The 12,857-nt window shown below is 40.0% G+C and overlaps 1 protein-coding gene across 3 annotated transcripts in view; it reads left to right on the forward strand.

Moving 5' to 3' along the window:
* Positions 1-12,857, forward strand: part of Tpd52 (tumor protein D52) — an 84,594-nt gene that overhangs the window by 55,509 nt on the left and 16,228 nt on the right. For all 3 annotated transcript variants that reach the window (XM_013012502.1, XM_013012501.1, XM_013012500.1), the window contains exons 2-3: positions 6,241-6,356; positions 12,268-12,416. In XM_013012502.1, coding sequence (XP_012867956.1) covers positions 6,241-6,356; positions 12,268-12,416 — 265 coding nt within the window. The remainder of the gene's footprint in view (positions 1-6,240; positions 6,357-12,267; positions 12,417-12,857) is intronic.

Below are 12,857 nucleotides of genomic sequence, written 5' to 3' on the forward strand. Positions count from 1 at the left end.
TGCAAAGATGTTTACAAAGATGTTTCCTCAAAAGGATTGTGGTAGCTGTCACTGGAAATTTGGTTGAGCCCTAGTAAGGCTTGATATAGGGGACTTGATTAGGTCTCAATTCCTAGATCATTTCTCTTTCTTTCTTTCTTTCTTTCTTCCTTCCTTCCTTCCTTCCTTCCTTTCTTTCTTTCTTTCTTTCTCTCCTTTCTTTCCTTTCTTTTCTGTCTTGTGAACACCTATAAGGATACTTTCCCAGATGGTAGTTTTGTAGAAGTATCTAGAACAAGTCAACAAGTCACCGACAACTTTCAGCATCCCTGGTTATTTCTAGTGACGTCAGAAACTGAGTCATTAAAAATAATCTTGACAGTTTAATGTCATCTTTGAAACTGAAAAGATTGAAAAATTAAACAAGATTCCCAGCTCTCCTTTTCATTCTGTCTCACGCTTTTTGATTTGTGCTCTGTGTCATTTCCACTTTTAGGGAAGTAGTTATTACGTCTTACACATTTTTTATGATGGCAGAGAACAAACATATCTATAGTTTTCAAGAAAAATCCTGAGACAAAATAGTAGACAGGAAATTGAGCCTTACTGAGGAAATTTAAGTGTGGGAGAGACTTCCTTTCTGGAGATTGCCTTATTTCTCTGTGGCTGCCCTTTGCCCCTCTTTTGTGGAGGGTCCTGGTTACTAATTTTACGTTTGATTGTCAGAGGTTAGAGTGGCGAGGAGAGGGGGGCAACAAGCTGAAGACCCCTCTTCCCAACTTTTAAGGATGAAAGATATAGTGAAGGTCAGATTAGGAATACCTGGAAGGAATGAGTGAAGCATTTGAATATATGATTGTGTGCTGTGTTGGTGAACTTTACTCCTTCCCAACAGTTTCTGTGAAGTGTGGGAAGGTGACTGTGTCTGTGACTCTGTGTGCGCGTGTGCGCGCACATATGCTAGTGCATACCAGTACTGGAGCTTGAACTCAGGGTCTGGACTCTTAGCTTTTTCACTCAAGGCTAGTGTTCTACCACTTGAGCCATGGCTTTACTACAGGCTTTTTGATGATTAATTGGTATCGACTCTTATAGACTTTCTTGGCCTGGTTTGGCTTCAAATCATCATCATAAGCTCTTAGCCTCTTGAGGATTATAGGCATGAGCCACCAGTGTCCTGGGTGGACCCCATGTCCTTGCTGAGCCCCAGGAGGGCACTTCACTGCTCTGACTCCATGCCTACCTTTCCCTTTCTGCCTTTGCGATCCCTCCTCCCCCCATCTCTTTCTTTAGTAGTCCTGACATTGTTCAGTTAAGCTCTTGGGTTTCTGGATCTTGCCCCAAATGGAGCATATCAAATCTTTTCTTCATCTTCTTGTTTTTGTAGCTTTCACTACAAAGGGAAGGACTTGCTGAAGTTTTCCTCTCCTCTTCAATACCCCAAGGCTGGCTTTACTCTATTCATCATGAGTAAATAACAGCTTCAAGAATCCAGTCTATCCAGGGTATCCTTATTTCTCCACCACCATCCTGTTAAGGTGATCGGCATCACAGAGCAGGTGGCCTGTTTGTGTTTTCAGATGCTATGTTGGCCCAGTTTAAGTCAATGGCTCTTAGTCTGGAGCAGCTTTGCTTCCTGCTGGCATTTGGGTTTTGGTTGTCACCCTTAGTATAGGTTGGGACTGCAGTGACCTCTCGTGTCTGAGAGGCCCGGATGCTATTTCCCAGTCTGGAGCCCCCACCGTAGAGAGTTACCCGCTCAAATCATCCAGCATGCTGTATTTAAGAAATCTCAACCTCAGGTCAGAGGACACCAGGGTCCTCTGGGAACCTCCAAATATTCCTCTACTCTTCCTGGAGTTTGTCACATCCCAAAACAAAGAACAAAGCAGCAAGCAGGAAGTCCGAGGACAGACTTAAAAAATACTTTGAACTATGTATCCTACCTCTTTTTATGTCTCTAAGGTTAGAAAAGGGGTTGTGTATTTCTTCTCATTGTGCTTAAATGAAACCATGCTGGAAACTGCAGTTGCTTGTTCATATACTAGTCTTAAAACTCTTTTTACTTCCTTGAAGATTGTGTGGAAGCCTATATAGTTTTATTTTCCTGAGAAACCTTGAATACTCTGTTGTACGTCAACAAGTCCTTTCTTGGATAGACAAGTGTTCTAAGTACCACAGTCTGCTGCCCAGCATCATCTTCTCTGCTAGTGGAACTTTCTTGGGGGCTCCTGACTTCATGTTCTTTCTCCTATAATAGCATTCATGCCCCTACCTGTGTATCCATCACACATTTGTGTGCTCAGATTTCCTGCAGCATGAAGGTAGGTACTTGCTCCAGATCTTCAGAAAAATGATATGGGATTACCTTTTTAATGACATGAGTGGTTTTATGACTTTGTTGCTGGTGATGGTAGTGGTGGTCCTGGGGGTTGAATTCAGGGCCTGGGCACTGTCTCTGAGCTCTTTTGCTCAAGGCTAGTGCGCTACCACTTTGAACCACATGACATTTCCGGTTTTCTGGTGGTTAATTGGAGGGAAGAGTATTATGAACTTTCCTGCCTGGGTTGGCTTTGGACCACGACCCTCAGATCTTAGTCTGCTGAGTAGCTACGATTACAGGTGTGAGCCACCATTGCCTAACTCGTTTGTCTATTTTGAGTAGGAAAACCTTTGTAGGTAAAAGCAGTGAAGAGAGAGAATGCAGTATATCAGATAAAGGGGCTGAAGATAGAAGGTAGACAATGAGGTCACGCTAGGCTCTTACGGTTTCCTCTGACTCAGCTGTGTACTTTCCTGTAATTCATTTATTCAGGGGTGTTGAATGTCTACTGGAAACATTGCTCACAGGCTACTTACCATCTTTGGCAGCCCTGCCACCTGAGCCTTTAATTTTGAGATAGGTCTAACTTTTCCTGGGCTGGCTTCAAACTTGGGCTCCTCTTGCCTCCACTTAAGTCAAATATGATCTTGTCTCACCTTCACTTGGTTCGAAATAGTCACATTCACAGACAGCAAAAGTTAGGAAGGTGAATGCGTCTTCAAAGAGACAAATTCAGTCCACACCACCATCAAATTTCAGAGGTTATGTTTGTGTTTCTTTTCATTTTTAAACAAAATAATCTCACCCTTGGACCTCATCCTTATACATTGAAGAGTTTGAACTAGAGGTTCCCAATGTCCTTCCTGATTTGCAATTGTGTGGAGAGGGCTAAAGTTATAATCATTGTAGTAAGTCTCCAAAGCAAGTGGTCTTCATTGGAGAGACAGCAGTTGGGTGTGAAGGGGGGGGCACCTCCCCCTCCGTGTCCTCCGTGGAGAGCTTAGGGTTGCATAGACAACGCCTAGCAAAGTAATGAAGTAATGTTCACCTGACTCATCTGTGGCTTGATTATAGGATCTAATTTTGTATACAACAAGAATTCACAAGCCAAATATAGTGATTTAAACCTGTCTTCCCAGGAGAAATAGGATGGTGAGCTTGAGACCAGCCGAGGCTGTATAATGAGAACCCCACCCTCCCTCCTCCTCCTCTCTCTCTCTCTCTCTCTTTCTCCTTCCCTCTTTCTCTTTCTCTCTCCTCCCCCATCTATCTATCTGAAAAGAAAAAAAGGCTGGTCCATTTCTTGGTTGAAATTTGTTGAAGTTTATGAATAGTGGTTTATCTGTGGGAAAAGAAACTTCTTTTGATGATTAAATCTTTAGTCAGCCAGTAAATCCGTTCAAATAAAACATTAACATTTGTTCTGTCCTAGCACTGTGAGTTCTGAGATGGACAGATAAGGAAGTGACATCAAGACTTAGAACTAGAGATGTGCTCAGGACTGAACGCTCCCCTCCTCTTTCTCTGGCCTGCTTGCTCCTACACATTCCCACCAGGCCAGCAAGGCATTGCTTTCATGTTTAGCTGGTGACTTTGGTATCTATGATTTTGTTCTTCCTTTATGTCCTCCCCGCCGCCCACCCCCTTCCCCCCCAGCCTCACCTCTGCCCCTGTTAAGTGTCTTAGCTGCTTCTTGATGGGCACATTTGAGCCATGCCTTCAGCCTTTAAAATGTAATGGTGACAATTTGCTGCCACCTACAGGCAATAGTGAGAAAGGCAGAACATGTTATTAACTTTTGCAGATACCAAATATAAAGTTGTGGTGCTCCTGAAGCTAGCAGCGGATGAGTCACTGGATACTGGTGGCTCATGCTTGTAATCCTAGCTCCTCAGGAAGACAGCATTCTGGTATAGTTATGCAGGTGATTATTGATGTAATTATTAACTATCACTAAGCAGTGAGTGGACAATAGACCCTGTACCAAATGATGTGTAAGTGCACACCTTGCACATTCACTATTGTCTCCTTCTGTTTGCTATGGGGTGGCAACCTGTTTGCAGTGTGGCTCTTTTTCTGTCTTCCTCCTTTCCTGCCAATGCTTCAACTGCTGCCTGGCACTGGCTTTTGAAGTGGTGCAGATAAGACTGAGAAAGCTCTTGACTGTGAGCTGGGCATGGCAGAGCAGAAAAGCTCAGGACAGTCCCTTGGCCCTCAACTTAAGCCCTAGGCCAAGTATACACATGCACACACAAAGAAGAAGAAATGACTAGAATTGGATAGGGAATGACTGCAGTGCTATGACTTGACAAAGGGGAGGAAATTGTCACTGCGTGTGCAACAAAATCTGTAGCCAGAGGACACCTTGAAATCCCATATGTGTGGTGTGGGAGCAGATGAGCAGACTAGTATCAGCAAGGAGACAAGAGGCCTGTATACACTTGCCTTGATCTGAAGCTTAATAAGGGTCCCCAAAGCTCAGCAATCAGATAAAATTAATGCACACAAACTCTGTGACAAAGAAAACATCTGGAGTTTGGGTAAAGATAAGATCAGCGATTGAGTAGTCCCTGCAGATGTTAGAGTTGTCCCTGTCATGTTAGAACCTGAAGCAAAGGAGAGAGCAATAATGAGCTTTGTTTAAATTAAGTTTTTAAAAATCCATTATGAGTTCTTTGAATTAATTTTGATTTAAAAATTAAAATGTTTTGGTACCTCTTTCTATTTTGCACCCAAAGTTTGAGCTTTATTGGTGGGGGAGAGGGAGGCACAGGTAAAATGGGGAAAGCTGAGGGGCAGCTGCCCTTTCTGGTCACCCTCCAGAAATGTAGAGGTTTTCCTGTCACCAGATAGAGCGTGAACATCTGTGACATTTCCCTCTAAAAGCAGGGACTCTTCACTTAGGGTCCTTGACTTCGATACAGAGGAAGAACTTCTGGACAAGTCATGATGATAAGAAAACTTGACAGAGCTTTATTGAATAAGCAAGCAAGCATGCATGCAGACAAATGCAAACAGAAAGGCAGTGACACACTAATAGAGTGTGGGTGTTCTAAAGGAGAGACAGAGACAGACAACTTCTTGGCTGTTAGGGGTGTGTGTGTGTGTGTGTGTGTGTGTGTGTGTAGTAAAGGCAGGGGGCTTGTTGTTACATTTCTGAGTTGCTGGATGTTTCGGACATTTCTTCCAGGTAAGAGTGCATCCTGCCATAAAACAGATGCTTATCCTTGAGATAAGGAAAGTATCCTATTGCCCATGTTTTAGGTAGGAGATTTCTTATATTTGGGGGGAGCATTTCTCTCAGGAAGGCATCTATCCTGCCAAACAAATGTAAATTTTGGGGGTGAGAAATGCATCTCTCAGGAAGGGATGAATCCTCTTGCTTTTCTTTGGAACATAACTGGTGCTTCTATGTTCTAAATACTTATACTTCTGGGTTACTTTCACTAGGCCTTATTTTCCTCTATTTATCCTGCCTTATTTTGCCCTCCATGACTTTAGTCCCTTATTCTTAAGGGAAGTAGATGAATGAATGTCTTCTGTATTTGCTGTAAGCTGACCCTACCTCATTTTTTATTTTGCTCATTCCCAGTGGGTTCTATTCTCTCCTCCATTCCATGTCTGGCCTTAAACTCTTCTTGTCTCAGCCTCCTGAATGTTATAATACAGCTGTGCACTACCACAGCTGTAGTAAATAGATACCATGGGAAGGCTGTACCTTCTAAATTTGTATTTGAGCCAGGTCTAAGTTGGTGATGGTTATTAGTTGGCCCAGACTTTTGTACTATACTGAGAGAGCTAGGTCATTTGTGGGTACAAAATGGTGATAAGTGGATTTAACTTAATTAACCTTATTCTGGCTGGTCCAAGGGAGCACCCTAACGGAGAATTTCACCTAGCTATTCAAGCTTTACAGACCTTTTATTTTAATCCTCCAGGTCTGCTGAGGACAGATCCAGTACCTGAGGAAGGGGAGGATGCTGCTGCCACCCTGGGAGCCACTGAAACCCTGTCGGAGGAGGAGCAGGATGAGCTGAGACGAGAACTTGCAAAGGTAAGGGCCATTGCCTTTGCAACTTCATGGTAGTGACCTTTGTGTTTCCAAAGCCTGTTGTAATAACGTATGTTCAGTTCCAGGGAAGAGGAAGCAGCAGGATCTTATTTGTCCCATGGGTCTTGATTAGGGAAGAGGAGAGTGAGGAGGGAGCATGTTGTTTGTTTGTATATGACAAAGCATCTGGAGGTAAAGTGGATCTCTGAGGTAGGGTGGGAAGCAGGAAGTGTCCCAGCAGACTACTGAGTCTCTGGAGGAATCCCATTGGCTGACAGCTAGGATGCTTGCTCTACAGTCTCATCAATGACTGCTCCAGCCTTATCTGTGTTGTGTATGGATACAAGTCCTTTGCAAGCCTGTGCCTTCCAGTGCCTCCCTTCCCTGTCTTCTTTCCTTCCTTCCAACTTGTGCCTGACTGCCACCTTCCAACTTTCCTAACTCACATCTCATAAACATTAGTCATTTTCAACTACATCCTTTAATATATTCATACAACATAGTGAAAATCATCTTTTTCAAGTTCCAATTATTTTCTTCACCTCTCAGAGCTCCTTTTACACTCACTTGGCAGTCTCCCTTAGACTTCCGTCACTTAGTTCCTGATGGTTAGCTAATCGTCTTTCTGTCTCTGTGGCTTTAACTGATTTCTGGATATTTTATATAAATGGGATCATACAATATGTGGCCTTCTAAATCTGTTGTCATTCATTTATTGTGACATATTTAATGGCCATCCATTATATAAAGCTATGAGTTATTCATTCCTTTTTATAGCTGGATAATACTCCATCATTATGTGTTTAGCATGTTTTATTTTAGAGTTCATTCATTGATGGGACATGTGGGTTATTTGAACTCTTGACTCTTATAGAAAGTTAGCATAATTTATGTGTCAATTCAATTTTTGTTTTTTTTTCAGTTTCAGTACCTAAAAGTAGAATTGCTTCATCATATGGTAATTTCATATTTAACATTTTAAAGGAACTACCAACCTCTTTTCTTTAGCAGTGATGGTGATTTTACATTATCATAAGCAGTTTCTTCCCATCCTTGCCAGCATTTGTTTGTTTTAATTCTAGACATCCTAGTAGGTGTTTTTGTTTGTTGAACATCTTTTCATGCACTTATTAGGCATTTTTGGATCTTTGGAAAAATGTTTGAGTCCTTTGTCCATTGAAAAAATAGGATTTATTGTTGAACTGTAAGAGTTACAATACATATTTTGGATTTTGGACCCTTATGCCTTTTATTTACTATTTTTGCATAATTGTTCTGGCTAAACTGCTAGTAGAATGTCCAGTAGCAGTGGTGACATGAGCACCCGATTTATCATCTTAAGAAAGCTTTCAGCCTTTCACCAGTTGAGTATAGGAACTCAGTTTTTCAGGATGCACTTTCATATTAAGGAAGTTCCTTTCTGTTCCTGCTTGTTTTATCATGAAAGTACTGTTTCTGCACCAAATGAGGTGATCCTGTATTTTTTTCTTTCTTTCCCTTAATGTGGCTTATTACATTGATTTTCATTTGCTGAACCATCCTTACATTCCTAGGACAAATTCCATTTGTTCATGTTATATAGTCCTTTTAATACAATGCTTGTTTCAGTTTGATAATTTTTTGTTGAGCTTTCTTGAATTAATATTCCTAAGAAATATGGGCTATTGTTTACTTTCCTCAGAATATCTTTGGTGTCTTTGGTATCAGGGTAATGCTGACATCTTCTTTTTTTCAATTTAAATTTTATTGTAAAGGTGATTTACAGAAGAGTTACAGTTATAAGTCAGGTAGTGAGTACATTTCTTTTTGAACAGTGTTACTCCCTCCCTCATTTTCTCCCACTTTTTCTCCTCCTGTCCCTCCTCCTCTACAAGTTTGTAAAGTTCATTTCCAATATAGTGTCTAGTGAATATCACTATTGAATTGGTTCACCTTTTTTTTTTCCTTGCTTTTTTTTTTAATTGTGAAAATACCATACAGAGGGGTTACAATTACATGGGCAAGGTAATGAGTACATTTCTTATCAAACATTGTTACCTCCTCCTTTGTTTCCCCTTCCCATCCCTTCCCATCCTTTCCCATCCCTTCCTATCTTCCCCCTTCCCCCACCAAAGTTGTAAAATTCATTTTTTGACATAACAAGTTGTACACCTCATTGTTGCAATGGGTCCAGGATCTTTCTTTTTAATGCAACTAGACAGTCTGTCACTTAGTTGGAGAGTTAAGTCCATTAATGTTGAGAGTTAGGCCTGAGAGGTGTTTGGTAGTTCCTGCCATGCTATCCACCTTCTTGGGAGCTGCAACAACTGGGTTCTTCCTATGGTTCTTGGATTCTCAGCTTGGGTATTGTTTCTTGGTCTTTATTGTGGTCTTGTTGGTTTTCTATGTGTAGGACATCTTTAAGTATCTTTTGTAGGGCTGGTTTGGTGGAGATATATTATTTCAGTTTTTCTTTGCTATGGAAGGTTTTTATTTGACCTTCGGTTATGAAGGAGAGTTTAGCTGGGTACAGAATTTTTGGTTCATATTTGTTTGTCTTTAGGGCATGGCATACATCATTCCAGGCTCTTCTTGCTTTGATTGTCTCTGCTGAGAATCTGAGGTTATTCTAATAGGTTTCCCTTTATAGGTGATCATCTTTTCTCCTTGACAGTTTTAAAGATCCTTTCCTTGGTTTGAATTGATCCTGTGTAGATTATATTGTGACGTGAATTGGTTCACCTTTTGTCCCACCGTTTCTGTGATTCCTCTTCCCTTTCCCAAATCAGATAAACATATACAAGGTACAAAAATGAAAAACAGTGACATCAGGAAATAAGCCAAAGGGGAGAAAAAGAAAAGAAAAAAGAAATAATTGCAAACAGTTCATTTTAATAAGCATCATGGTAATTTGCATATAGGTATTGAGGTATTATGGTCCTCTCCTAAGAATATCCTAGATATATTCTAGTTATTGAAAATCAAGGAAACTATGCAACCTTGTTTCTTCGGCTTACTTCATTTAATATAATTTTTTCCAAGTCTTTGCATTTCCTTACGAATGGGGCAGTGGTATTCTTAGTGACAGAAGCATAGAATCCCATTGTGTAGTTACCACATTTTCTTGATCCATTCATCCACTGGGGGACATCTTGGCTGATTCCATATTTTAGTTATAGTAAATAAGGCTACAGTGAACATGGTTGGCTTTAGTGCAGTCTGGTTTGTGGTCATTTGGGTAAATGCCCAGGAGTAGGCTTGCTGGGTCATAGGGAAGCTCTATGTTTAGTCTTTTGAGGAACCTCCATACCACTTTCCAGAGTGGTTGAACAAATTTACATTCTCCCAACAGTGTAGCATTGTTCCCTATTGGCCATATCCCCACCAGTATCTGTTATTATCAGTTTTCTTCATAATGGCCTTTCTAACTGGGGTGAAGTGGAATCTCAATATTGTTTTGATTTGCATTTCTTTTTTGGCCAGAGATGTTGAACATTTCTTCATGTGTCTATTGGCTATTCTTATTTTTTTGGAGAAGTCTCTCTTTAAGTCTTTAGCCCACTTATTATTCGATTGTTGTTTCTTTGAGGATTTTTTTTTGTAGGGTTTAATTTTTTTTAGCTCTAAGTATACTTTAGATATGAGAATGCTGACAACTTGTAATGAGTTAGAGAATGTTCCATCCTCTTACTTTTCTTTAGAAGAGTTTGAGAAGGACTGATGTTGTGGATTTTTAAAAATATTTGGTAGTATTAACCATGGCAGCCATCTGGCTTTAGACTTGGGGAAGTTTTGACTTTCGATTCATCCAGTCTCATTTTCATGTTATAAGTTAGTTCATATTTTCTTTCTTCTTGGGTTGGTTTTGATAATTTTTATGTCTTGAAGAATTTGTCCATTTAGACAAGATACATAGTTTGTTGGTATATAGACATTCAGAGTGTTGTTTTTTAATATAATCTTTGCTTCTGTTAGGTTAGTATTAATTTGCCATATATAATTATTAATATATTATAAACAAATATATAATGATATATAATTTATATGTAATTATATTGTTAGTGTTAATTTGTTATTTATTAGTATTATTTACTCTGATTTTAAATATTTTGCATCTTTTTCTCTTGTCAGACTAGCTAGAAGGTTTTCAGTTTTGTTGATATTTCTGAAGAACTGGCATTAAAAAAATTCATTTTCTTTGTTTCCTGTTGTCCATTTTGTTTATCTTCATTCTAATCATTTTTTACTCTTTTTTGTCTTTTCTAATTCTGTGTCATATAGGTTAGTGGTTTCAGTTCTCTATTTTTTTAACTATTGTGTATTAATTGTATGGAGGTGTTCTGTTGTGATATTTCCATATGTGCATAGAATGTACTTTGATCAAATTTACTATTCTGGCAAGCATAGCTTGTGTTGGACCTACCTTCCAGTTATGCCAGGTAAAAGTTCCATTATAATTATTGTTTATAACTACTACTACGATGACAACTCTTATTTATTATTGCCACATGGTGCTTGATCTTCTCTCCTTTGTGTACTAGTGTGTTCATTCTGTGTCCTCTAAAGAAATAATTAGCAGTGGACACCATTACCATAACAATTCTGAATTTTGTTGTTAAAGGTCATACTGTCTTTGAGATTACCGAAGTCAAGTGCCTATCAGTGCTGAGAATATGGCTTTGCAGTGAGTGAGTGGAAGTATTTTGTAAGGATAGTGTATATCATGAGTAGACTTTAAGACTCAATTTTTCAACTCTGGGACCAGAATGTTCTCACATGGTATCTCTTTCTGTTTGTGAGCTTGTCTTTTCTCCTCTGTTTGGGGGTTAGTCTTCTATTCCCTATCTTTTTCTTTTCTTTAGAGCTCTGCACCTAGTTTGGACCTCACATAGTTTATAATCTTTCTGTGCTTTTGCTATTCTTTAAGGCTTCTTTTACCAACTCTCTTCTTCTCCTCCTGGTATCTCAGTTTCTCACAACAAAGCTTCTGGATGGCAAAGACTGACTAATTCCGTGCCAGGCATATCACTAGTCCTTGTTGGGTGGGCTATCAGGTGCCCAGGTGCCACCTGAGAACCTCTGCAGATCTCTCTGAGGGTAGCTGTGGCTATAGCAAGCCGAAGACTAAGGCCCAATATAAACTCATGAAATATACATACAAGGTTTAGGGCTTACATTGGTTGTGCTTATTTCTTTGGTGTTTTATTAGAGGTGTGTGGGGATGGGGGATAGAGATTATATTCAGTATACTAGAAGGAATTTTTGTGGTACTCAAGTAAGGTTGAGATGTCTGGCTAGAAAGTTGGATCGGAGATTTTGTAGATGTGTGTTAGAGTGAATTGAGTATTATTTGTGTAATGATTTTTATTTTTGTCAATGTGGGAGTTGAACTCTGGGCCTGGGTGCTTTCCCTCAGCTCTTCAGCTCAAGTCTTTGCACTCACCACTTGAGCCATAGCACCACTTCTGGCTTTTACTGCTTATGTGGTGCTGAGGAATCAAACCCAGGGCCTCATGTATTCGAGGCAAGCACTCTACCACTTAGCTACCTTCGCAGCCCTGTGTAATGATTTTAAGGCCTAAACTTCTATGAGAAAAATAGGGAAGCACAGGGAAAGAGAGAGAAACAACTGCTAAGAATATAAAGAGCCACTGTGAGAGAAATAAGGTCTCACTATGTAAGTACGCAGGCCTGGAACTTACTCTGTTGCCTAGTCTGGTTTGGAACTCTGAATCTTTATGCTTCAACCTTGTCAGTGCTGGGATTACAGGTGTGCACCACCATGCTTGGCTCATTATGATTTTAAAGCAGGAGGGGTAGGGGGGGTGGAGAAATGAATCAGATGTTTTTTAGATGACTATGAGATCCTGAGTAGAATTTGGCTCTAATAACTTTAATGACTTGCTATTTTCCTGCCCAACCCACTTCCTCATAGGTAGAAGAAGAAATCCAGACTCTGTCTCAGGTATTGGCAGCAAAAGAGAAGCATCTAGCAGAGATCAAGCGGAAATTGGGAATCAATTCACTACAGGAACTGAAACAGAACATCGCCAAAGGGTGGCAGGATGTGACAGCAACATCTGCGTATGTGTCCTTGATCATACATTTATTGTTCTGGGCAATGGAAAAGACACTTTCAACCCTTGTCTCAGGAGAGGGAGAGAGAAAGGGAATAAGAATGTTTCCATGGTGTCTCTTTGATAACACAGAACTCTTTCTTTACAGTTCTTCCACTGTACCTGACTCTTTTCTAACTTCAATTTTCCAGGGTATTCTAGGGGATAGAAAGAAAATTAGCCTCATTCAGATTCCACAAATGTTACATAGTAGTCCTTCCTTATTGGGGTTTTTCTACCTATGATTTCAATTTCTTCTAAGTTTCAACTAAGATCTGAGAATATTAAATGGAATATTCTACAAATAACTAATTCATAAGCTCTAAAATGCATGATCTTCTGAGCATCATGGTTAAATTCCTTGCCTTCTTGCTTTGTGCAGGGTGGTATCTGAAAACCCTTATCCATT

Source organism: Dipodomys ordii, unplaced genomic scaffold, assembly GCF_000151885.1.
Source record: "Dipodomys ordii isolate 6190 unplaced genomic scaffold, Dord_2.0 Scaffold17, whole genome shotgun sequence".
NCBI lineage: Eukaryota > Metazoa > Chordata > Mammalia > Rodentia > Heteromyidae > Dipodomys > Dipodomys ordii.